This window comes from Equus caballus, chromosome 5 (assembly GCF_041296265.1).
Source record: "Equus caballus isolate H_3958 breed thoroughbred chromosome 5, TB-T2T, whole genome shotgun sequence".
Taxonomy (NCBI): domain Eukaryota; kingdom Metazoa; phylum Chordata; class Mammalia; order Perissodactyla; family Equidae; genus Equus; species Equus caballus.
In genome coordinates this window covers 75,405,911-75,433,604 of record NC_091688.1, presented here as the reverse complement: position 1 = coordinate 75,433,604, position 27,694 = coordinate 75,405,911, and the positions used below count along the sequence as shown (strand labels likewise).

The 27,694-nt window shown below is 35.1% G+C and overlaps 1 protein-coding gene across 13 annotated transcripts in view; it reads left to right on the top strand.

Moving 5' to 3' along the window:
• TLCD4 (TLC domain containing 4) overlaps positions 1–27,694 on the top strand; it is a 101,969-nt gene that overhangs the window by 51,354 nt on the left and 22,921 nt on the right. For all 13 annotated transcript variants that reach the window (XM_070268689.1, XM_070268687.1, XM_070268690.1 and 10 more), the window contains 4 exons: positions 1,152–1,316; positions 8,000–8,089; positions 9,818–9,876; positions 12,007–12,101. In XM_070268689.1, coding sequence (XP_070124790.1) covers positions 1,162–1,316; positions 8,000–8,089; positions 9,818–9,876; positions 12,007–12,101 — 399 coding nt within the window. In that variant the 5' untranslated portion in view covers positions 1,152–1,161. The remainder of the gene's footprint in view (positions 1–1,151; positions 1,317–7,999; positions 8,090–9,817; positions 9,877–12,006; positions 12,102–27,694) is intronic.

Genomic DNA, 27,694 nt, shown 5'->3' with positions numbered 1-27,694 from the left:
GGACACATGAATTTTGTCCGAAGGGGCCCTGTGGGAGATTGATTCCTATTATGCTATCCTGGTTGGAAGGGAATCAAGTGGGGTTATTGCTCGTACAGTCAACGACTTGGCTTTTCTCTAGTGAATTGGCTTCAGTAGGTGATTTTATTTCTTCACATTAGGCAGCTGGAAATATGTATTGATTCATTTCCTTTTCATTTGAGGGTCAGCTTTAGCAAGGATGGAGCCATAGAGATGCTGTATTTGCTGGATATGAGCAAATGCTTTAGTGTCTTTTTTTGGTTTGAATGTTCCTAAGATTTTTAGAGCCAAGTAAAGTTCAGCTCAATAAGATAGAAAACTTACTTTCAATGTGTATATATGTATATAACTATTCTTTGTGCTAATTCTATCCTTAAAACCTGAAGATCTTTTATAAAAATCTTATATTTTAGAGATAAAAAGCCGTGGAGAATTTTTGGTCTCAGCATGTGTGTGATTGCAGAATATTTTTTTAAAGTTGAATACTAATTTAGCAATGGTGATATGATTCTTTTCCAAGACAGTATTGTTCTTCATAAGATTTCAATTTTGTTTTAAATGTTGTTTGTCCCATTGTACAATTAATTTTTAATTACATAATTATTTTTTGTTTTGCTGTAATGTTTATTATAGCAAATAATGTTTGCTGTAATGTTAGTTTTATTATGACTTTTGCCTTAGTTGTTTCCTAAAGATTATCTAACCAACTCTCATTTTATAGATGAGAAAATTGAGGCACAGAGATGTCAGGTGATTTGTCCTAAGTTTAATTAAAAATAGTATTACTAAAGGAAAACCTTCAGTTATAGTACTTGAAATTTCCTCTTAATATTAAACTCTAAGACTTAGATTTTGAGTATCACTATGTTAAATTTGTCTCCTGAAATTTATAATATTGAGATCTTTAATAGATTTTTCCCTCTTTTATTTTAAATACAAATATAAGATACACAACAAATAGCTGGTAAAGTCTTAAAATTCTCGTAGTTTCTTTGTATTTATAGATTTGTGCTAAATTAAAATAAATTACTAAAACTACAACTACATGCTCTTTTAAAATTAAAGAAAATTTAATTTAGGTTTATCGTGAGCAATTTAAAGTAATTGATAGTCATCCTTTCTGTTAACAGGTGAAGAAATATGGATACCAACACCAAACTGGTCATCAGCATGACTTTCACGAGCTTTTTCACCTTTCAGCTTCTTTTCCACTTTATAAGTTATTGGTTTTCAGCACATGTTTCTTCAGGTTTTAATAGTCTCAGCTCCGGAAAGAAGATTGAATGGAACTCAAGGTAAAGTATATGAAAATGTAATTGATTAAAAAGAAAGCTAGTTTTATGAAATAAAGTTATTTAGAATGTTTCCAATTCTTTCATTTAGGATCTAACAAAGTCTAAGGTCAAATTTTTTATTTGACCTTAGGAATAAAAGGAAAGACAAGTAGATAGATCTCATACAGGAAAATTTTAAAAATTCTTATATTGAAAGATGTTGGGAAAAATTTACTTAACTTTCTGGGGAAGTATAGGAAGCTTAAGTAGACTCTGGCTGACTGGGGAATAGTAGTGTTTGCATTCTTCTCTGAAATATTCGTGATAACAAGCACATGTTCTTTGGAAGTGATAATGAAGTAAACATTAGTTGGGGCTGTGAGTGGCCTATATATAGTATTGGCCGGCTTAGCCAGAGACAGAGGGCAGTTAAATGCTACACACCAAAGAACCTGGTGTATGGTTAGCACATCTGTGTCTTTTTATTTTATTTCTTTATTTATTTTATTGCAGTAACATTGGTTTATAACATCATATAAATTTCAGGTGTACATCAGTATATATTTCGATCTCTGTGTAGATTACATCATGTTCAACAGCCAAAGACTAGTTACAATCCGTCACCGCACACATGTGCCTTATCACCTCTTTTGCCCTTCTCTCTCCTTGCTTCCCCTCTGGTAACCACCAATCCAATCTCTGTTTCTACGTGTTTGTTTGTCGTTTTTATATTCTGCTTATGAGTGAGATCATATGGTGTTTGACTTTCTCCCTCTGACTTATTTCACTTAGCATAATACCCTCAAGGTCCCTCCATGTTGTCACAAATGGCCAGATTTCATCATTTCTTATGACTGAGTAATATTCTTTTGTGTCTATATACCACATCTCTTTATCCATTCACCCCTTGATGGGCACCTAGGTTGCTTCCAAGTCTTGGCTATTGTGAATAATGCTGCAGTGAACTTAGGGGTGCATGTATCTTTATGCCTTCGTGTTTCATGTTCTTTGGATAAATACCCAGCAGAGTAGCTGGATCATATGGTAGATCTAGTCTTAATTTTTTGAGGAATCTCCATACTGTTTCCCATAGTGGCTGCACCAGTTTGCACTCTGACCATCAGCGTATGAGAGTTCCCTTCTCTCCACATTCTCTCTGATGCTTATTGTTTCCCATCTTCTTAATTCCAGCCATTCTGATGGGAGTGAGGTGATAGCTTATTGTAGTTTTGATTTGCATGTCCCTGATAGTTAATGATGTTGAACATCTTTTCATGTGCCTGTTGACCATCTGTATATCTTCTTTGGAGAAATGTCTGTTGAGATCTTTTGCCTATTTTAAAAGTGGGTGGTTAGTTTTTGTTGTTGTTGAGATGTATGAGTTCTTTGCATATTTTGGATATTAACCCCTTATCAGATATATGGTTTACAAATATCTTCTCCCAATTGTTAGGTTGTCTTTTCATTTTGTTGATGATTTCCTTTGCTGTGGAGAAGCTTTTTAGTTTGATGTAGTCCCATTTGTTTATTTTTTCTGTTGTTTCTCTTGCCCAGTAAGACATGGTACTTGAAAATATGCTGCTAAGACTGATGTCGAAGAGTGTACTGCCTATGTTTTCTTCTAGAGTTTAGTGGTTCCAGGTCTTACATTCAAGTCTTTAATCCATTTTGAATTAATTTTTGTGTATGGTGTAAGGTAGTGGTCTACTTTCATTCTTTTACATGTGGCTGTCCAGTTTTCCCAGCACCATTTGTTGAAGAGACTTTCCTGTCTCCATTGTATGTTTGTGGCTCCCTTGTCAAAAATTAGCTGTCCGTAGATGTGAGGGTTTATTTCTGGGCTCTCGATTCTGCTCCATTGATTTGTGCGTCTGTTTTTGTGTCAGTACCATGCTGTTTGGTAACTATAGTATATTTATACTATAGTATAAATTTATACTATATACATTTATACTACTATAGTATATAGTATATACTATAGTAGTATATTTTGAAATCAGTGAGTGTGATACCACCAGCTCTGTTCTTTTTTCTCAAGATTCCTTTGGCTATTTGGGGTCTTTTATTGTTCCATATAAATTTTAGGATTCTTCTGTTTCTGTGAAAAATGTCATTGGAACTTTGATAGGGATTGCATTGAATCTGTAGATTGCTTTAGGCATTATGGACATTTTAATTATGTTAATTTTTCCAATCCAAGAGCACAGAATATCTTTCCTTTTCTTTGTGTCTTCTTCAACTTCTTTCAACAATGTTTTATAGTTTTCGGTTTACAGATCTTTCACCTCTTTGGTCAAGTTTATTTCTAGATATTTTATTCTTTTTCTTGCACTTGTACATGGGATTGTATTCTTAATTTATCTTTCTGCTATTTCGTTATTAATGTATAGAAATGCAACCGATTTTTGTACATTGATTTTGTATCCTGCAACTTTACCGTATTCATTTATTTTTTCTAAAAGATTTTTAGTGGATTCTTTAGGGTTTTCTATATAAGCAATCATGTCATCTGCAAATAGTGACTGTTGTACTTCTTCTTTTCCAATTTAGATCTCCTTTATTTCTTTTTCTTGCCTGATTGCTCTGGCTAGGACTTCCAATACTATGTTAAGTAAGAGTGGTGAAAGTGGGCATCCTTGTCTGGTTCCCGTTCTTAGCAGGATAGTTTCAGTTTTTCCCCATTGAGAATGATATTAGCTATGGGCTTGTCATATATGGCCTGTATTATGTTGAGGTACTTTCCTTCTATACCTATTTTATTCAGAGTTCTTTTTATCATAAATGGATGCTGGATCTTGTCAAATGCTTTCCCTGCATCTATTGAGATGATCATGTGATTTTTATTCTTCATTTTGTTAATGTGGTGTCTCATGTTGATTGATTTGCAGATGTTGAACCATCCTTGCATCCCTGGAATAAATCCCACTTGATCATGACATATGATCTTTTTAATGTATTGTTGTATTCAATTTGCTAGTATTTTGTTGAGGAATTTTGCATCGATGTTCATCAGTGATATTGGCCTGTAATTTTCTATTTTTGTGTTGTCTTTGTCTGGTTTTGGTATCAGGTTAATGTTGGCTTCATAGAATGAGTTATGAAGTTTGCCCTCCTCTTCCAATTTCTTGGAAGAGTTTGAGAAGGATAGGTATTAACTGTGTCTCTCTTTTAATGAACTTTTCATTATAATTCAGAGCCCTCCAGAATCTATTGTTTTGTTATATAATTCTAAGGTAAAAATTGCTTTTTAGATTTTTTAAACAAAAGATAAATGGAAAATGAATACGACATCTCAGGATATAGAAATCTGCTGGAGTTTTAATTAGTTGGTTTGCAGAGTTTTTTGGTGTGTAACTCATTAATCTCTCAGAAGGTTTCAAACTCACAGTAACTCTGATGACTACTTCACTTGGTTTAGAGCATTTCACGTGCCCAAATAGCTCTGTGCATTTGCGAACCTCAGTGAATTGGAGCAGCTATGGGAATACTTTTTGTTGTTATTAGCTTGAAGTTAATGCTAACTATAAAATGAATTCAGCAGGTCTCTAAAATTGCTATAATTATTTTTTATTGAAATTTTCTTTTAGAATTAAAGGACTTCTGCCAAAGTCTAAGTATTTATTTGAGAATGGTCATATTTGATCTGAAATGCCCTATGTTTGAGTCAGATTGTTTTGCAGGCATCCACTTTTATAACTCAGACTGTGAATAAGATTTTAGTTGTTTTCTTCTGCACCTTACACTGATTTGTCTGGTTCATACGTGCTACAGCTCTTTTTACCCCGAAAGTGAGAATTATTTCTCCGTGTATTTTTTAAAAATAAGAGGTATAGTTGTCTTAAGAAGAGCACAAAGATATTGTTCAAATGTGGGATATAAAAGATACTAACCGTTATTTTGTAAAACCCTTTCTAACATGAAGATGGATAGAAGAGAGAAGGGAGAGACCAGAGGGTCTCTTCATTTTCTGTGACTGAATCTTGAACTATTTTCTTTTCCTTTTCACCCTGTTAGGGTAGGTAAAGACATTTGAATCTTGGAGAGCTGCAAGCCAAAGAAAGATAGAAGCATAGGTGACAATGAAATGAAATGATAAAATTGAAAAATACTTTGCATTATTCAGTCTGTCACTGCCATTCTACGACGCATGGAACCACCATTTGGGAAACTGAGTTCCCATTTGAATAAGGAGTCTGGGATTATATAAAATGTATTACACTATTCAAATGGTGTTCTCTCTTTTTCTCTCTCTCTCTTGAATTTACTCCTGTTTCCCACTCCACCTTGGTTTACGTGGGACTTAAATTGTGAGGTGGAGAGTGCAAAGAAGGAAAAAAATTGGCTGCTTTTAGAGAAAGTACGCATATATGTCTTGAAATCAGATGTCCAGTCCTGAAACATATCATTACAACACGCAGAATTTTTCATAGTAATCAGGAAAGAGTTTCTGAAGAATGAGTGGTCTAAGCTATCTAGTAGAAAAAGGACAGGAGGGATAAAAACTCACCACAGAATTTTTACCTGAGAGATAAGAGTTTAGTTAATTATAAGTGAGAAATTGCTGTACTTAACTGTTGCTTTTTCTGAAAACACTCATACTTATAGATACCATTTATATTGCATAAGTAAAAAAATGTTCTTGTATCCATTTGTTTTCCTATGATATAGAAAGTCCTACTGTGTTGAAATACTCCTGCTTTTTAAATCTACTTCTCTAAAATTGAACTCTGTCTGAGCTGTATAATTTCTATTGGTAATACTCATGCTACTTGTGAATGATTGTCAGTAACTTTAAATTGCTATTCTAAAATGGTGATTATTTCCTAAAAAAAAAAGCTACCTTTTTATAAGCATAGACATTTCTTTTTAACCCTCTTTGAAAAAAGATTTGAAATATTTTATCTTGGGAACATCTTGATTTTTTTTTTTTTTTAGATACTAAGGAATCAACATTTTGCTTTGCCAGGAATCTGATTTTAAAGAATGAAATGTGAAATTTTTAATAACAGAAGTTTCTGACTGTGTAGACTTTTAATATAGAACAGTATGAAGGCACGGGGTGTTTGCTTCTCCTGTTCATTATAGTGGGAGCTATTTGATACAAGTAAGATTTAACTTTCGTTCATGAATTATATGCTGTTGCCATCAGCTGAGGGCTTATAATTTTTCCCACTTACCATATAACATCTCAACAGAGAAGGAAATTTGAGGCCTGAGTATCAGGAATAAAAAATTAGATTTTTTCCAAGAGGAAACTTTTTGATGTAAGATTACTAAACACTAAAACAGCTTAGTGAGAGGTTATATTTTTTCCTTTCCATAGTTTTTGAATAGCAACAGAAAGCTAGTCATATGGTTATTTAGATCGAGTGTTTTATTTGACATCCAGGAACTTACATTTTTATCCTGCTGTGTTTAAATGAAATACAGGTGGCCTTGGCATGAAAATTCCAGACTTATAAACCAGATAAATTGGATTAATTATTCACACTTGAAAATGATCCTTTGGTATTATGAAGTGTTCTTTGTCAGTGCCTTTAGATTAGTGAGAATCTTTGAGCATTTAAAATATGATTTGATTTAACATGATATATCTATTTAGGACCACATCATCTGTTAAATCCAGTATATTGATTTTTCAATAAGATCTTTTACAAGAAATCTTTTTGTAGATTTAAAAGATTGTAAATCTTTTACAATAAGATTTTCTAATATCAGGCTTCATATTGGTTGATGTATTTCACTAACTTTCAAAGATGTGGGGTCATATTGTAGTGAGAAATTCTTTGCACCCTGTTAATTTCTAAAGAGAAAATTTTGCTATACCTTTCATCCTTTATTCTAATGAAGAGAAAAGAAACTTCATTACTTGTAAACTTTTTAATTGTGTAAATAAATATACAGTATCCTGTATACAGTTCTTTAAGTAACATATAGAGCTTGGATATTGGTTGAATCATTAAATTATTTGCAAAATATGTTCCTAGAAACTGAAGATTTTCATCTAAACTTTATTTCTTCTCTGAAAGAAAATTCGATCTGGATCTTGTGAACATTTTGCTTTCACTTGGGTGTTTCTTTTAAAAATAGGTTTTATGTACAAATTCATGGTCCTGAGTTTTTCTGTTTAGAAGTGCTTTCATAATAATGATAGAGACTAATAATAGCTGCCCTACCTTTCTCACAGATTTGTTACAAGAAGCAAGTGCAATAATGCATGTGAATGTGCATTTAAAACTGAAATCTCCAAAGTAATAAATATTTATTTTGTGATTCATTTGAATTCTGTTTCAAGGATGTGGAGTTGCTTAAGGCCAGTAAGTCATTCCTAACTGGAGAAGGAGACTAATCCCGCAGTGATGCTGTTGCAAGTGGAGCTTCAATCTGGGTGCAGGGCTTACCACTTGCCATCCGTCTGTACAAACGTCTATCAGCTGCATCATCAGATGTGCTTCTGCTTTAGAACTTTTAACCAATAAGTGACTCACCCGTTTTCTAGCAGGAAATTGTAGACCTGGGTGTCCTTCTTGTTATTAATTGCAAAGTCAAGTGTGGCCCTTGCATTTCTAAATGGCAATCTTAGGTACTCCATTCTTGTATTTAAATGCTTCCAGATTTAACTTCTTCAGAAGGTTAAATGTCTTGTCAGAATTAAAGTTTATTGCAAAGAATCTAAAATCTGTGTGTATTTTCTTTCATTTCAGGGTAGTATCTACATGCCATTCTTTGGTGGTTGGGATTTTTGGCCTGTACATTTTCTTGTTTGATGAGGCCACTATCGCTGATCCACTTTGGTAAGCTGTTTCTTTCCAATGTCATCAATTTGATTTATGTTTTGATATTAATTATTAATGAGAACATCTCTTTAAAAGCTAAAACATATTGATGGTATATGGTTTATTAAAATGCTTATGTTCAGACTTATTTCAGCAAGGTGCATTAAGATGATTTATTTTCATTTGAATACAAATAATGAGGGCCATTTTACCTTAGTATTGCAGTTATTATCCAAAACAGAGAGAATATGATGATGATGTAAACATTTATACCATGTTAACAAAGAAAACCAAGTTATTATAACCACTGTTCAGAGCAAAAGTGAGTTATTACTGAGATAGGAGTCAACTTGGATAATATCTACTTAAGACTTAGTCTTCAAATTTATGTTTGACCCATCATTCCATATCAAAGATATGAAAATGAGAATAATAGGTGTCCATGTGAGAGGAATTTAGTACCACATGACAAGATTTGAAGCACTAATAATAACTGTGTTCAGCAATAATATGGTAATTTGTAAAAGGGTTCTTTTTGAAACATTTAAATGACAGAAATTTTGCAAACTATATTTCCTGGAATTATGTGAAAAGGCTTAGTTCAGCTTAGTTTGAGAGATGAGGTCTGTTTTGAGAAAGCACTACACAGCAATGTGGTAGACATGGGCTCTGGGGGATGTGAGGCCATTTAACCGGGCCTTTTAACCATCTGTTTAACTGCAACGATGTTGTGTTTTGTTCATAAATACGGAATTATGCCCATCAGAATTATCTAGTATTGATAAATTTTCATTGGGAAGATATTTTTCAGAGAGAATCAATTTAGTGAATTTAATTCCTTGACCAAGTTTCTATGTAATCTACCTAAACAATTTCTAGTGTTTTCTTTTCTTTTTAATTTTAATTTTACTAACATGATTGTCAACAGAACCTCTTCTTCTGGGAAGTAAATTTCATAGCAAAGATATGATTCATTGATGAATTTTTATCCATGTCAAACTTTTACCTACTATAATTTTTGATATTTTTGTATTTTCTTTTATGCCATAATTTATTCCAGGTCCAACTCTCCTGGGTCATATTTGCAGATCAAAACTTATAAAGAAGGCATGACTTCTGCTGAATCTTTCCAGTTTAGCTGTTATCAGTTTTATTTTGTGTTTGTTTTATCAGTAGTTCACATTATAAATCAGATAAAGGACTGTTAATTTATATTTGTTTCTTGGAGCAAAGAGCACTAGTCAGCAGAAGAGTATGGGTGAAAACAGGGTGAAACTATCCTGTTCCCACCATTTCCTAATTGTGTGATGAGAGGCAAATCCCTCTAGTCCTCAGTAAAGTGATGAGGATGATAGTATGTGACCTTGAATTCAGAGGTGGGCTAGATGATTTCCTGAGGTGTTTTAATCTCTCATTCACAATAAGTAATCAAAAAAAAAATCAGCATCTAGAATTCCATTTGAATTCTATTGCAAACAAATCGTAAGAGAATACATTTATAAAAAGTTGTCTTTTGGTAAAATTGTTTTCATAAAACTTTTACCTAATATAGGAAAGTAGGATTACTTGTGCAATTAGAATTATTATCATAGCTAACACAGTACCTTGTGCAAATGACAATTTGCCATTTGAGAATCTACAGAAAGCATTTTCATTTATTTAAATCTCACTAGAAAAAAAAGTAGCTGTCATTTAAACCTGTGTGCTGAAAAAAGGAACTTTGTTTTTTGTTTAAAATATTTATAGGGGTGATCCATCGCTTGTGAAAGTGAATATTGCTATTGCTTCAGGCTACCTCATTTCTGGTATGTGATATGTTGTTCACTGTCTGTTTCTTTTTAAACTACTCATGGAATTATGCAAGGAATACATAGTCTTTGCTTTTGGTTTATTTATTTGAGAAGTAGCTGTTAGGACCCATACGAAGGAAGAAATATCTGCTGTAATGGTAGAACCTTCTGAAACGTTTTTCCTGTTGGCTCTCTGGTTCTCGTTGAAGGTCAGAGCTGTAGAGTGGAGCCTCAGGCTTGAACATTTTTTTTGTGAGTGATGGTCCCTTTTTGTCCCAAAGAATCTCTCAGGTGGAATTACTGGGAAGCTAATGAACTTTAAATGTGTTCCCAGGGTCATAGTTTTGTATTGTTTTGGTAAAATTTGCAAAAGTAAGTTGTTTTAGCCATAATCACTTAAGATCATGGACTCTTCCTATCTGCATTTCCCTCTGGCATATTTCCCCTCATGGGGGATGAAGTTGAGATGGCCTTTTATACAAGGATACAAAGGGGAAGTTAAGTTGAGAATATGCCATTTTAACTGCTTTTTGAAAAGACATTTTGGACTGTCTCAATAAAATGAGAGAAATAACAGATCCTTGATTTGGACATTTATAGAGGGAACCCTATTTTGTAATTTTCAAATTTAATAAATAGCTGAAAGAAAATCCAAATCAAAATAATGGAATAAGAAACAAAAGTGATAAAGATGAGTGATGGGTTCAATAGAAAATTTTCTCCCATCAGTAAGTGGACTGTAAAAAGAAATTAGATTATACCAAAACACAGTGATTCATTAAGAGGAAGAGATAAATTTTGAATAAAATTAATGAATAGGCTATTGGATTATTTGGTCCAATTAAAGAAAGAGAGAATCATGTGAACACCATGGAAAAAGATTTGTGCGTTTGGCACAAAATGCTGTCATTAACAAGGATAACACAAAATTTACAATATACCTCATGCATTGGTTAATGAGTATTGTCAATTCGGAGAGTAGTCACTACCCAGGAAATCTTGTGTGACAGAAACTTAAAGGTTTCCTCAGATTAGATCACAATACAAAACATTTAAAAACAAGAGATATGAACTGAAACAAGCTTTTCTAAATCAAGCTGAACTAAAAATGAATTATTTTTATTGTCTCTGTAGAAAATATTACAAGATCATTTTCATGTAAATTGGTGACCAAAGAGTTCACAGCCAAAATATGTAGGGAAGATGTGGGCAGAGAGGTGTAGCAGGCAGTTAATGACTAATGTTTTCTTTTCTTGATTTTCATATTTGTGGTATTTATTTTCTCTTTAGAATTTGTAATTTGATGGTTTCTTTTCTCTTTATAAATATTCATATCTAATTTTGTATTAGTAATTTTTATTTTCTTAAAAGAAGGTCGCCATATTATATAAGCTCTGACCCCACAAAACCTTAATCCTCCCAGGTCTCCATCCGTGATAGTGATTGGTTTCCGTGTCTAAATTTCATGTTTAACTATTTGGTAAAGAAAATAGCTGTTAACGTTTTGAGAAGTTTCTGTTTTATTAGAGGAAGCTAATTATTTTCCAAATTATGGTGTTTAGATTCAGGATCTTTTAAGAAAATTGATGCCTTGACCCCTTTATTTGTATATCTTTTTTATGGTCATAGTTCTTGGTGGTTTTGCTATTTTGAATTAATATTTAATTGCATCCTTTGTTAATTTTTAAATAATTTTTGTTAAATTTGTATTATAAGTGAGTTGGTCATGTTGTAGCTTTTCTGCCACCATCTTATCTGTTTGAATTATTGTAATGATGAAAATCAGTAATTTTAGCTTATTTTAAAATTATTTTTGTTCAATAATATTTCCATTTTATTTAACCCTGGAAACAAGTTGTTCATTTATACTTTCAACAAATATATCACATACCTATATACCAGGCTCTGTGCTAGACACCCACACTTGGTCATCATCCGGGAGGAGTCACAGTAGAGTGGGGCAGACAGTTATATGGAAGCAGATACCTTACGATAAAGTGGGTGATTGGACTGCTGAGGTATGAACAAAGTTCTGTGGGCTCGAGTGGACTGTGATGAGTTGTCAGGAGAAGGAGTTAAAAACACTTGAAAAACAACGCAGCTTTCTTCCTATAGAATATCTTACCTTATTTTTCCTTCTTACAGATTTGTTGATTCTCATTTTGTATTGGAAAGTGATTGGTGACAAATATTTTGTAATTCACCATTGTGCAGCGCTGTATGCATACTTCTTTATACTGGTGAGTGCCAGGATTTACAATAGCCTAACAAGCAGACAAGAATGGGAATAGTGACTTAAGTGTGAACATAAATCTAAACCTACAATTCTTAGTTTATAAAGGCCAACTCTAGTTGCATTCAGGGATCACTCTGGTGATATCTTCTTTATTAAGAAAAGTAATAACTTTACTTGTGTGCCTGTATTAGTGTGTCTGTCTGGCTTTGTAAACTTTGAGAAAGGCAGGTTGACCCCAATTTCTTGAATTTTCACTTAAAACCTTTAGGATCATGTAGTATTGTTATTTGTGTCTTTCTAGATGCATTTATGATTTAACAGCCAGCGGTAGGTATAGATTCCTGTATAACCAGCTAAAATCTTTCTTTTCTGTTCAGTTGCATGTGTAATTACATGTACATGCATAATTACATTTAAGTAGGCTGGAGCAGTGAGAGAGTCTTGCTCTGAGACTTCATCAGAATTCCAAGACTCAGCTGATAGAGGATACAGCAAATCTCAGGCAGTAGTGCATATTAAATTTTATATCTAAAATTATTTCTCTACATTATACATCTGTAAATTAGCAACTTTATGTCCTTTGCATATTTGTTAGGTTTCTCCACAATCAGTTATTTTTCAACTTAGATATACCAACAAGCCCAAGATAGATATTTGGAAATAATAGATATATGTAAACTAGAATAGTATACTAGAATAGTATAAATTTTATATGTAAATATTTTCTCTGTATTAAAACTTAAATGTAACCACTGGTTTTTTTTTTCTTATTTGGTATTACTAAAATCCTTGTATTACTGGACATTTGTGAGTATTTTTTGCAGGGCTGTTAAAAATTCATACAAATGTGTATTAATAATATTTTCCTATTTTTCTTTATATTGACCCACACAAAGATAGCTGGTGAATAAGAGGTCAATTTGGCATTATTTCTGCAAGAGTTAGATATATTAATGCATCTCTCTATATCCCTCATTTGAAGTCATAAATATAAATAATTAATACAAATGTTTTAAAAATTTGTGCTGGTTTTAATGTTATAAATAAGTGCTTATGTGTCCCAAAAGGTATCCATAATCACTTAATTTTTCTGAAGCAATAGGCTATTTTTACTGGCATACCTACTGTTTATTTCTGTCCTCTTTTGTAGATTTTAGTAGATTATAGGTAGTTATAAAATATAGACTTCTACCTTTTACAGATCTTGGATATTTGGTATACAAGCACTTTGTTTCCTAAACACTTTCGCTAAGAAGATGTGGAAACTCACTCACAAAATACTGGTTAACTCTGGGGAGAATGCATGTGGGTACTCATGTGAGTTGAATATCATGCTGCAATGTAGAACTGTGTTCTCTGAACATGAGTCAGAATCACTGTGCTGTGAATAGAATATAGGCTGATGAAAGATAGCGGGTCGCTTACATGCATTTGTAAATGTGAATACTGTGAGCTGCTCTCTTGGCCACTGAAATCTCAGGCTTGGCAAGTGGCTGGCTGTGCATGGGTTGGCAAGTTGAAAATTTAATTATGTGGGATGAATACTATTTTTTCTTTGGACTTTTATGCCTTTTAAAAAAATCAATAAAGTGCATTGTGGATTTTTTAAAAAGAAATTAACTCTTGTTTTATTTAGTAAAGTTGATAAGAAAATCAGTTGCAATTTTTCCAAAGATGGTTGCTTTTTTGATATGTCTTCCTATGTTCTGTTGTATGAAATAAAGGAATGATATGAAATAAATTTATCTTTAATTAGTGAATCTATTCATAAGGAAACAAAATAGAAAAAAATTGTATGAAATAATAAATGTTTATAGTTGTAGACGTTCTATGTCATTTACAGATCTTACATTTACTGTTTGTATGAGACTTTTTTTTCCATGCAGTGAATTCCCAGGTCACTTTGTGCATTTTAAGTAAGGATAACAAAATAATAATAATAACAACTCATTATTATCATGCTGTATAAATTTTCATGAAATTCTTATGAGTTTTATAAGAACTGGTATTTGGAAAGCTCTTTGGCTTAATAGTTATGCAACCATTTAAGCTGTTTGTAGTAAGCTTTTTTCTTAAAATATTGTCTAACTGGAACAAAATAAAACTTAAAGTGAAGAAAAGACGTGAGTTACCTGTAGGTTTTAAATGTATACCTACTGAATAGTTGAAAAGTAAGATTCTTTTGAATTTAGGGTATTATAGGTCATATATAGGTTATATAATGTCTTGATCCACTATTGTTTTACCTCTCCCTAATATATTTACTGGAATTTAAAAATTCTCCGGTGGAGTAATCTAGGACTTAGAAGTTCTGTCTTCTGTCTGTGTAGGAGGGTAAGAATCCTGCAGTTTTTTTTCCTGATATTCAGCTTTCACCCCTTCGGCAACAGGATACTAATTATCGTACTAATTATGACAGGCTAATTTCTTACCATAAAGGAAGTGAACACATTCGTGCTTTAATGTCCTATTTTTAAGGGTAAACCCCCATGTTTTGTATTCCCTTTCTGACTTCTTGGGTGACCTTAGTTTTCTTCTGTGTTCCCTGTGAATCAGCTCTTCTCCCCAGTCAAACCACTCCTTTAGAGAGTGAGTTCCAGTACATTTGGAAGAGTAGATACATCCTTTCCCAGCTCCTCTGCGTTATTACACTGCCTTAGAATCTACTCATTAAACCATTCTGCTGCAGTTTAGGGAGAAAATTCCTTTCAGATGCCTCTCGTTGCCTTTATCTCAGGGTATTAAGTGCAGTGTGCCTCCTCGAGGATGAGAATTTCCGTTTTTTTGTTTAATGTTTTACCCCAGTATCTACATTTTAAAAACATTTACAAGCAAATTTGTATGAAGTGGTATTGGAGGGAAAGATTTGTTGTTATGTCAGATACAGTAAAGTTGTAATTTATACCAGGAGATAAGAATTAGAAAACTATTTGTCTTCTGTGTTTCATCTAAGAAAAATTTCCACAGTACCAGGAAACAAAGGCCATGACTCACTAACATTTTATCATTAACACTGTTAAAAAAGAGAAGCTCCTGTTTTAAAATGATTTTAATAGTGTTGCCTATTCTCACCTAAATAATGTATTTCCTCCTTTTCTCCCATTAAGATAGACTTAAAGAAAAATGTTAGATAACTATAGTAGCTGTTGTAGCAACATTTCAAAAGATAAAATGTCAAGAATTAACACTTCTGTTGACTAGGTAGGTATTAAAAATAGCCACCTAATATAGTGTACTATAGCATGATTCAATAGTAAGGTCTGTGTGATTTCTATTCCCCAGTAAATTTACGTACAATGAAACATGTTAAATATTTACATCAAAGAAAAATATTCTAAAAATTTGAATAACATGTTAAATAGTTTTTTTTCCTACTGAAATAAAAGATTGTCAGTTTTCTTATACAGTAATGAGTAATAGGCTGTCAGAAATGTCTTGGAAATTGTTTTGTTAGTATTTCTATAGCTCTGTTATACAAATCTATAAAAAAGCACAATCATACAGTTAGTTTATAACTCTTACTACTAATTGAGGGATTAGCCATGGTAAAAATGTTAAGTGGTCACTTTAAAAAAATATATGTGTCTGTATAAAGATATATATATATGTATATGTATGCTTTTAGTTTTGACATTTGTTTTACTATTTCATTTTTGATACAGAATACCTGATGAGACCATTCCCCATGTTTCACGAACCTAACAAAGCTCCCCTAAGGCCTTCTACTCGGGGGGTTTTGGTTCAGGGGGAGTTCAAGACTAGTTCCTCCTCCTTTGTCCTGTGCTTACTGCTTCATGCTCTTTTGTGGGCAAAGGGCATCCTCTCAGATTCGCGTAGTGAGATGATTTTAGTAGAGGTGTCTCCCTTTCTTTCTCTAAGCTGGCTTGATTTTTGAAACCTATTTTCCTTTCAATACCAGGAAAGAAAACAGTTTATAAATTGGACTTGGTGTATGACGATAAAATAGATGTTAGCCTAGAGAACTGCCGTGTCTACCCTAGTCAATATTTTGTTCTTAGTTTGACTTTTAAAAAAGTGATCTTATTGTATGATTCTCCTTATATGAGATACTTACTGTCGACGAAAATAATCCATAACCAATCTATAAATGAAAATTTGGATGAGTTTATTCTGAGCTTAAATTTTAGGATTATAACCCGGAAGAGTCTTTCCACAAAGGAACAGAGCACTCCAAAGAAGTGGGGGTACACAGGGTAGTTATATACCCTCAAAGAGGGTGTTTCACATATGATTGAAATGTCCCTCCCACACTAGTCACAAGATTGCCCTGTGCATAGCACTTGATGGACACAGCAGGTAGTGGGTCTGCTGTCTTGCTGGGCGTAGCAGGAGGCAAGTCTGTTGTCTCCAGCTGGGCGGTCACAGGTAAGCGCAGCAATCAGCTTCTAGCCTAAGGAAAGACGCTTAATCCTTAAGGAGACGCCAAGTTGGGAGGGGGAGGGAAGTTGCACCTTTATCTCAAGGGCCTTTTGCTCTTGCCATAGGGAATCTCTAAAGCAGATATACAATGCCTGCTCAGCGGCCTCAGTCAGGCCCTTTTGGAAAGACAAGTTCAGGCCGAATTAGGTTTATACCAAATGGCTTCCTCATATTCTCCAATGTATCCTATTACTTGCCATTTTTATTCGTCATTACAATAGTCAAGATCCTAGAGACAGACAATAGGGTAGTGGTTACTAGGGGCTGGGTGGAGGGGATATTGGGAAGTTACTGTTTAATGCCTGAGAGTTATAGTTTGGGAATATAAGAAAGTTCTGGAGATGGATTGTGGTGATCGCGCAACAATGTGAAGGTGCTTAATGCCACTGAATTGTACACTAAAAGTGGTTAAAAGGGTAAATTTTATATTATGGATATTTTATCACAATAAAACAAACTTAAAAAGAAAAAAGCAAGTTTATCGAATGACCGAAACAAGGTTAGGAAGGGGAAGCTAATAATATGTTGGATGACGTATCGCATTTTTAAAAGTTTCAGACTGGAATAATAGGCTGAAACAAATAAATGGAACTTAATAGTGATAAATGTTAAGTGTTGCTTTTAGGTTTAACAATGTATAAGAAGTGGGGAGTGACTTGAATGTGGTATTTGACTGCAACTTCAGTTGCACTAAAAGCGTGTCACATCTGCTAAAAATGAAAACTGTCTTCAAATTTATATCATATTAAGGGAGGTACAGTATCCAAATCAAATAAAATTACGGTTTTCCTGGTTGGACCGTACCCAAGACCGTCATCATCTGGAGTCTCTAAAATCTCACGTGTTCAGGGGTGAGCTGCCAGGTGACTGCAGAGGGGAGATTAGATCAGGTAGCTATTGCCTTAAGATAAGCAACTGAAAGACTCAGAGAGGTCAGCCTAGAAAAGATAAGAACTTGTAGGACATAATGGCTTTGAAATGTCCTTGGAAATGTGAAAGGACTATTAAGTGGAAGAGGAAGTAGACTTATTCTGGATTAATTCAGACAGTGGAACTAGGACTGATGGGGATGGTAAAGAGAAGCTTCTGTTTACAGAAGAGACATTCCCACTGAATACAAGATTATAACAATGGCCTTGTAAAGTTGTTCTTCTACCCTAAGAAATCTTCAGTCAGATAGATATAAAAGTAGCTAAGTAGAAACTTTGGGTAGGAGCATGCACTAAATTATCTTTAAAGTTCTATTTTAATTCTGAGATTCTGTGATTCAACTGTTTTGTTGAACTCATTTGATTTACTTCTAATACTGGGGAGCTAGGCAATGGGCAAAGAAGTGTAAGCTAAATTAAGTCACCAAGTTCTTAAGTAACCCTGGGAAGAGGGGATAAAAGCAGCTGACCTGCAAATTCATTCACTTCCTTGGGAGAAAGGGAGGGAAAGAAACGAAGGCATGTGACTCTGGTCTAATCTCCTTGTCAACAGGACCTTTGGGTAAATAAAGTACTAATGTGGTTAGGAGGAAGAGACCTTAACTCTGAAATGGCCTTAGGATGTTTCTGGCTAAGGATTGCTGATAGTGAAGAGAACCAAGGATCTATGAGGCCTGGCTCCTTGGGGAATGTCACGTAGGCTGAACAACTTTCTTGGGGTATAAAATGGAGATGTTTTCTAAGTTAAACTCTCACTCCCGTGTGAGGAGCTTTGCAAACCTCAGCTTGTAGAGCCTTCGTATCTTCTGGGCCAGCCCCACTTGTTCAGCACAAGAAGGACCTGGCTTGCCAACTGCCCTTGATATCCTTGACCTCTCTCTCCTTCCTCTGAATTATTTGATAGCCTCTATCCTTGTAACATTTAGTAAAGCTTAACACTAAGTAAGGTCACTAGTTCACATGACTCTGATTTGGCAATCTAATCCTGTGTTAGCTCAGACCTTCAACTCTGTTTTGTAAGTAAATAAAAATATTGAATGATTAAAGTTAAGCAAATAGTTAGTAAATGTAGGGTGGATTTTGTTCCCAAATCTCATTTCTAGATTGATGGTACTCTGAAAGGGTTTTCCAGGGAAATGTGCTAAGGCTCCAGGTCAGTCTAAATAACCTAAAAAACGTACGTTATTCTGGCTGCCGTAGAATGCAGTCGCATGTTTGCACAATGTTCCGATTTAGGGTGTCCAGAACTTATCTCGTGCCAATTCTACAGCCCTCGTGGTAGGAAATGGTGCCTAGCCCACTCCAAGCCTTTGGTGGTGGCACAGTATTTAGCGCCATTCTAGCATTAGTAGGTGCATAATAGCTTTAGTTATCTTTTTCCCTTACTTTCTAAATCCCTGACCCTAGACTCTCAGCTGTTAGAAAAGTAAATTTCCCATGGTAAGAAAATCCAGATTTTCATAATCACTGGCTAAAAGGAGAATTTTCTTTTAAGTTCCGGAAGGGATCAGACAAATCCTGTTTTGTTTTCCCTTGGAGTCATGCAGGACCATGGCAAGTATGAATTTTACTATAAGCAAAGCTCCTTAAAGGTAGATGGCAGAAGTGGAACCACCATATTGACCAGAAGTCAGTTGTGAGGTTTGCTATAATTTAACAGTAAAGTATCAAAATGTGTAATTTATTAGAGCAACCTTAAACTTGTCCCTTTAATAGCATGTATTTCACTTGTATTTCAGTAGGTTTTCTTGAGGAGAAGAGGGGGATAAGGTAACAAGGAATTACGCATAACCTGGAGCTTATCTGATGGCTGCCTATGCCCTTCGAAGTACGTGCCAGATGCTAACTCTCACAGGCGTATTGGATTAAACAGGTCAAGAGTCCTTGATGTACAGGATCACAAGATAGAGAAGCAAGACTACGGAAGTGTATCTAACACCCTCTGTGTGGCTCACAGTGGTTTTGAACTAAGAAGGTGCAGGGTAAGAGATAAGAGTATGATAGGACTGTGGGATTCAATTAGGTAGCTAAGATTTAAATATAGGAAGCCATTAAAAGATTGAAGCAATGCATTACCCAGTGATAAATCAGTAATGCTCTAGCAGTTTAGGGAATGGTAAGATGAGTATATTAATTTCTATTAATTTCTTTTGTCTGAATATGGATGTTAGAAAAAAAACTTTGTAGAAATATAGGGCTTAGTATAACATTTTTTAGATCTGATTCTTCACAGATAACTACTGATAATACTTGATGTATATTCTTGCAGTTTATATAAGTTGTGCATACATTTTTCTATATATATGTATGCTTTTTTGAAATTTCTAAGAGCTTTTGAGATAGATGGGACTTAAGCTCAGTTTTTTTTTTTTTTTAAAGAATATTTAGATTGGCAGAAAAAAATGAAGCTTCCTGGGTCAGAAAACATAGGAAAGTCACTGAGGAGAAGAGGTCAGACCCTCATGGGTGGTAGTAAGGACTTGGGTTGTCAGTGGATGGGATTTGTGTGGGCTTGGTGATGGGATTTGGATGGGTAAGATGGGGATGCCTGATTGAGTGCACATTCCGCCTCACCAGCCTTGCATTTTTACTTTTCACAAAATTGTTGTAGGACCTTTAGCCAAAAAATAACTTGATATAACTGGCATATTAGAAAGATAAAGCTGATAATAGGTAGAAAAAATCTGCATGAGGGAAGATATCTTTTAGGAGGTTATTGAAATGGTGTAGGTGATAGATTATGAAAAATTTAATTTTGGTGGTTATATTAATGAGGAAGAAACAAATCTTAGAGCCATTTTGTAGTCAGTAGATCTTGGTGACTAGTTTGGATTTCAGAGAATAAAGGGAAGGAAGAGGGTGAAATGACCCCGAGCACTACAGGAATGTGACACTAGGGAAGGAAGTGGGAGAACCAGGTTGGGCAGGAGGATGCTTCTAGATGTTATGAGGTTCGTGGTGATTCATGGCTATTCCAGGGGAAAAGGGCCCATGTGCCATTAGGATTAAGTTTGTCTTGTGGGGTTAGTGTGGTCGGGGTCAGGGTCAGGGGCCAGAAGAAGGATGATCCTCTAAAAGAGGCAGAGGAGAATTCAGAGGAGTAGAAAGAGAATCACAAGAGTATACATTTGGACAATAGTGGTTAAGGCCCCTAACATTGTAAATTAAAAAACTATGATAAATAATGTACAAGCAGAGGCCATTTGAAAAAATTCGACAGGTCATTTGTTTTCATGTGAGGATTAGCAAGTATTGACAAACAAAAAGAAAATATAATACCCCAATCCCACAGCCCAGAGTTAACTACTTATATTTACTTAATAAACATTTATGCCTAGGAATGTATCCTGTTTACTTTTTTCCTATATGCTTGTGTGCATAAATCAAAAATAACATTCTGTGTATGAATATATATTACAAAAAATGGGTTCAAAACTAAAATTTAAAATTGTTCACATTGAAGTATTGCATACAACAAAATAACTGGTACACTTGTGTCAGAAAGCAAGGAACCTGTCAAAGACTAATGGGTTTGGGGCCACTGTTTTCTTTATCCTATGTCTGACTGTCTTGGTTTACTCACTCATCGTGTTGCAGCATAACCTCAAATATTTCCTAAGAAGGGGTGTGAAGAAGGTAAACTCTCTGTCTTTCGCAAGTTCTGAAAATGTTTTTACTCTCAGGCCATTTGATTGTATCATTATTTCTCTTGTGGCGTATGGATGTATAGTAATATTTAATCAATTCCCTATAGTTATGTGTTCGTTCTAAGTTTCACTATTATATATAACTTGAGTGAACATCCTTACATCTTCATATTTGTGCCCATACATAATTATTTTAAAAGAATAATTGTGTAGAAGTGGGATTCCTGGGCGAATGGTTATGTATACATTTTTAAGGAAATTGACGTTCTGCCAAAACTGTCTTCAGAGAGGTTGCCCTGCATCCTCAAAAAGATGTGTGTGCACATGTGATTTAACTGGAACATGTAGGGATTATTATGTGTAAATGGTTCTTTTCATCAAGAGATTAGTTGGTTTTTGTTGTTTGATCCGTTTGTTTTTGTTTTGTGAATACTGGCAGTTAATAGGGCTCAGGAACTCTGAAGAGGGGAAACCAGAATTTTCTGAGCAAATTGGAAATGGTACCTAGAAAGAAGATAGACGTATACTGTCTTTAAATATTGGAAGGGTTATCATATGCAAAAGAGATTTTGGATTGCCAGGATCAGAAGTAGGACTGGCAGTGGAAATCAGGGTGCAGTATTGTTCTGGAACTTCTGAATAGCGATCCCAGGATGGAGTAGGCTGCTTCAGGAGATGCTGCGCTCCTCCCCAGGGAGTTGTCCAGGCTGAGGGGCAAATTTGAAGAGTTTTGGTAGATGAGATTAAAAAAATCTGTCGATAATAGAACTAGGCAATCTTCAGAGACCTTTTCAACCCTATGATACTGTGATGGCAATAAAGATAAAGCTGTGAACAGAGTTAAGTTTGGGTTGGGCGACATAGCTGTGCAAAGTGAGGTACAAAGTTGGCAAACCTGTTAGGTATAAAACAGTTGAGTTTACCCTTAGAAATGTTTATTTACCTTTTCAAACTGGATTTTTTCTGCAGCAATTGGAAAGTAACATTAACTCCTTTTTGAGGAGTGATTTGTTAACATAATTTATCTTTTATAGTAAAATAGCAGTAGTGAATCCACATTCAGTTTTTACTAATTGTGATGGTCATCGCTCTTTCTTATTATTCATTCCTCGTCATCATTTCAGGCTGGACCCGTAGTCCTGTGTAGTTACCCAGGTATCAGGGAGGTAAAGACTTCTGCCTAGGCAGGAAGGAATGGGCCTTTTTAGGACTTCTTCTTAAGCTTATTTCATCTCCTTTATAATTATGGTAAGAAAAATTACCTAGTTCAATTTCACTTTTAACTAAAAGAATTAAAAAAAATTTGAGTGCTTTTTCTGTTTTCATATTTTTTCTGATTGCCATTAATATGCATCTCATTTTATTCATGTGTCAGTTCTGTCATAAAGATGGTATTATGCCCATTTTACAAATGGAGAAAGTGAAGAAGCTTAGGTCAGCTTTGCCCAAAGTCACCCGGGAGCTTGGCCTCCCTACCACAGGCCCGTGATCATCTGTTACCCATCCCTGCCTCCCCAGACTTAACTGCTTAATTATCATAATGAAGTACCCAAATAGAATAAGATTTTAAAAGATTTCTGGTAGTCAGTTAGCCAATAAACATTTGTGTAAATTCTACCGTCGGTATTGGGATATAGTGGTAATATCAATTGACATTATTAGACACTTCCGTCTGTCAATTAATTTTAACTCTGTCATTTGATGATGGTGGTGGTGGCAGCCATACACTCCTAATAATAGCTCTTTTAAAAAGTATTCACCATATTTATGGAGATCTGGAAATGGGGTTAGAGAAGGTCAGTAGCAGCCGCAAGGCCATGCAGCTAACAAAGGGCCCATAGTTTGCTGGTGTGCTCATTGATAACCTGCTTCTAGCTGTTTTCCTTCTGCCCTGTAGCTGTTACGTAGGTCTCAATTCCCCTACCTCTTTTACTTGCCTGCCCACTTTTCCCTGTCTTGCTTCACTAATCTAAACATATCAAGGTTTGGAGATTAGTCAGACCATTTTTCTCATAACAAGTTTAATTCAGTTCTGATCTCTTTACGAAAGTAAAACCTGGATATTTTTCTCCTTTTCTTTTAGAATGGAGTACTAATAGTCTCATCAGGGTGCTATTACCCCCTCAGAAATAGGCCTGAAGGACTCTTAGGATTTTGATTTTGGAAGTGATTCTGCCTGCTTCACACTGGTGAGCAGGAGTGGTTCAACTCAGGAAACGGGGCCAGGCTCTGCACCAGGCTTTATGGCTAGAACAGTAAACGAGACACACGGAGCGTAGATATTTGCAGGGGGTGAGTGCTCTAGCAGACAAGCAGAGAGATCTGTGGAGGCGCTTGACCCAGCTAGGGGTTAAGAGAAGGGGTCAGGATAAACTTTTCTAGAGGAATTTAGCAAGTGTACCTTGATAATGCTGGGGGGGGGGGTCTGATGGGGGCATTCATAAATATTCACTAATTGCATTTCAGAGAAGTAGGGAGCTAGTTTCCTTAGGGCTTAGAGATCTCTAGTCATCTCTAAGCTAGGACAGTGGTTCTCTAACTTTTGTGTATATTGGAACCACCTAGAGTACCTGTTAAAACTAGATTGCTGGTCCCACCCCCAGGGTTTCTGATTCCCTAGGACTGGAATGGGGCCCCCTGAAGATGCAAATCTTGTGATGCTGCTGCTGCTGCTCTGGGGACCACATTTTGAGAACCACTGGGCTAGAAATGAGAGAACTAACCATTCTCTTTGAGAAGAGGTAAGAGAAATTAGGCAAAAGGCCAGGATATTATGCCCAATTTTTTACAAATCAAGAGAAGGTTTCCTCAAAGTGTGGAGATATTGCATTTTGGCCAAATTTAGATGAAAACATATAAAATTTACTATTTTTACTAGTAACTTTTAGTACTTAAAGAATATCATAAAGTCAAGTTATGTGTGATATTAATTTGGTATTTTGGTTAATAATTACTTTTAATTCTATACCAATTTGAAAAGAGTTAGAAGAAGTAATCTTTTAAACTCTCAAAAAGTCTTGGACATAGTATATTTCATAAATGTATTTTTTGTATTTTTAAAGTTAACTAGAGAGGAATTTTTAGATTTGTTTTTTAAAGATTAATTGACTAAGGCCATTGTGTCTATATTATTTCCATATTTTACATGACTTTGGGGTATCTGCTTTAAAATATTTTAAAAGTCATATAAAATGCAAATTAAACAAAAATAAAACCATTTCAGTGTTGGATCTCCTCTTTGGAAAAACTGTTTATTTGAAAGAAATTAATTTAGCAAAGATTTGACTGACCTTAGGAACACATTAACTCATAATATTTTATAGCAGTCCGTCCAGGCTGTCATATTCTCTAAAAACTGGATATAGTTACCTGGAATGCCATAGACTTAAAACAACTAACCCGAAGAAGAAAATTGTTAGGAAAAATAGATTGGAAGAACAGCTGACTTTAACTGCGGGGAGAAAGGCAATGTTATGAACAGGAGATTTATCTTTAAGAAACAAGAGTGAGAGGGGCTGGCCCCGTGGCCGAGTGGTTGGGTTCGCGCACTCCGCTGCAGGTGGCCCAGTGCTTCGTTGGTTCGAATCCTGGGCGCGGACATGGCACTGCTCATCAAACCACGCAGAGGCAGCGTCCCACATGCCACAACTAGAAGGACCCACAACGAAGAATACACAACTATGTACCGGGGGGCTTTGGGGAGAAAAAGGAAAAATAAAATCTTTAAAAAAAAAAAAAGAAACAAGAGTGAGAGCCAGCCCAGTAGTGTAGTGGTTAAGTTTCTGCTCTCTGCTTCAGTGGCCCCAGGTTTGCAGCTTTGAATCCTGGGCGCAGATCTATACACTGCTCATCAAGCCATGCCGTGGAGTCGTCCCACATACAAAATAGAGGAAGATTGGCACCGATGTTAGCTCAGGGCCAATCTTCCTTACCAAAAAAAAAAAAAAAGAGAGAGAGAGAGAGAAACAAGAGTGAATGTTTATTACAAACATGAATTCATTATAATGAAGTATTATAATAATAATAATAAATATGTTTCTAACACTTTTATGTTTGGCTCAAGTAAACATCTCACTAAAATAACATTTTCCCTTGCATTTTTGTCTCCCCCAAGAGTGATGTTCTAGTTGTGCACTATTTTCAAAGTTCTTCTTCCTTACCCTATTCACTGCAGAATTAAATCATCGTAGGAGAGAAAAGCAGAACAGTTCAACTTTTTAATTTTACTTGGATGGTCTACGTTTGAACACAATTACTCGTTCTTCTGACCTCTTCTTCACTCAAATATTCCAACCACTTCTTTTGGAAAAACTCACCTAAACTTTAAACAAATCATCAAAACTAAAAATAAGCCCATGAAATATCCAGGAGCTTGGAATATGACTAGTACCGTTATAAAAAGGGGAAATTCGGACACAGACATACACACAGGGAAAATGCCACGTGAAGATTGGAGTTGGGCTGCCAGAAGCCAAAGAACTGCAAGAAGCCAGGAGAGAGGCCTGGCACAGATCCGCCCCCCCCCCCCAGAACCTTCAGAGGGAGCACTGCCTGATTTCGGACTTCTAGCCTCCAGAATTGTAAGACAATAAGTTTCCGTTGTTTATGCCACCCAGTCGGTGGTACTTTGTTACGGCAGCCCCAGCAAACCTGATAGAGAAGGGGCGTAAAAGCGCCTAAAGAGACTGAATCTCCCCAAGTCTGGAATGAGACGGGCAAGTGCATCTACTCTATCTGTATTTTTTTCATCTTCCTAAAAGACACTAATGCTCAGCTGAAAATAGCAGGCATTGAATTTGCTTGGACACACCACATGAATGTACACAGTTTATTGTTCCCTGATTGCTCTATTAAACTGAATAAAGTTACATTTCCTGATTCAGAAGTTGCATCCAAAATACCCTGTAGGTGAAAAAGGGGGAAATTTTGATAATAGAGGTGTTGGCTTCTTACAGTATAAACTAGAGAGTTGATTCTGTCAGATCTTACCCACGGTCATACTTTCTACGGTTTATCAAATGATGCATCAAATTGCAGCAACAGAAAGGGGTTCCCTAGGAGCTTCAAATTGAACTTTTGATTTCTATGAAGGTTATAAAGAAACTACATAAAACATAAATGTTGTTCACATACAAATTAGACTCGGCTCATCTCTCTGCACCTTTGGCAGACAGTGCAAATAGAAACTTTGGCAAATTCCATTCAGTCTATGAACTTCTTACCAGACAATGGAAAGATATTACCTGCTAAATGTCTTCCACACCTGGCATACAACACTACTAACAAGGGATGTGATTTGCTTACCTCTGATATTGAGGCTTTCATAATGAAAGTTCTTCTCATCTTTAGTTTCCTCAAAACATGCAAAAGCACTAAATAAGATTTTTGACTTTATGGAAATGGAAGGAGACGGCCTCTGTGGACATGTGCCTACAAGATAGCTATGATTGTTGACAGCAAATGATGGCCTGCTGTGAAACTGTGCATTCAAAGTGTGAGGCAGGAAGAATGTCCTTCTTTAATTTGGAAATAATTGAGGATGAGGATGCAAAAAAGTATTACAGTAAAACATATTTACGTACCGTTTCTCAAACTGTTTGGTGATCGTTGAGGAGGTCATAAGGAGCTAGGAAAGCATGAACTATCTGTACCTGAGTTGATGGATATTATATGCGGCTTGTCACAAAAACTCACAGTGAAAAGATGCCTCATTTTTTGAGTTCTTAACTAAAAAATGTTACCAGAAAAGAGTAGCCACATGAAACAGGACTCCCTTTACTAGAACTGTAACTTATTTGGAATCCATCCAGTGTGCTTTGGGGTGTTTAAAAATGATGGCTATTTTATAAATGGATAGCCTATATGATGAGCTTGTACACGCAAAGGACCTTACAGACAAACAGCTAGTCTACCAAAACAAGCCTGTAGATATAAAGTGGATGGACATTTTGAGAGAGCTGGAGACTGAATTCTTATAACTCTAAAAGCCTACTGTTAGAAAGTGAAATCTTAAGTATTTTATGTTCAGACACCTTTGTTAAGAAAATGTTTAGCTTGAGGTCATCATGTTGGACTGATACCTGTCATGTGGGATTCTCAGGGCAGAGCCACTGGTCAAAGTGGATTTTACATTTGACTGTAGATGTTTTACTCCTGCAAAAAAAAATAAGAGTATATTCTTAAGGCCACAGGCAGTTCAGACAAGTATTATTGGGAAAGGGAACAAAGAGTAAAAATATCCTGTTGTATCATGGATAGAAAGATGTCATTATTTTTTATTAAATATAGGTAATAACTGCTTATGTAATTAGCCCTATTGTATTTACATTCTCCTTTTAAAAAGACTTAGATTTATGTTTCATAAAAGCATACAATATAGCCTACTAAATTTAAATATCCAACAAAGATCTAAATAAAAGGGCAGAAAGAAACATTATAAAAATATTGTATTTTTTCATACATTTTATTTATTTAATTAGTTCTATTAAGTACTACTAATTGCCACTATTAACTTGTCCTATTGTTTTGTATAAGTAAAAGTGTTTAACAGAAAAGTGAATAGTACAGAAAAATATGTAATT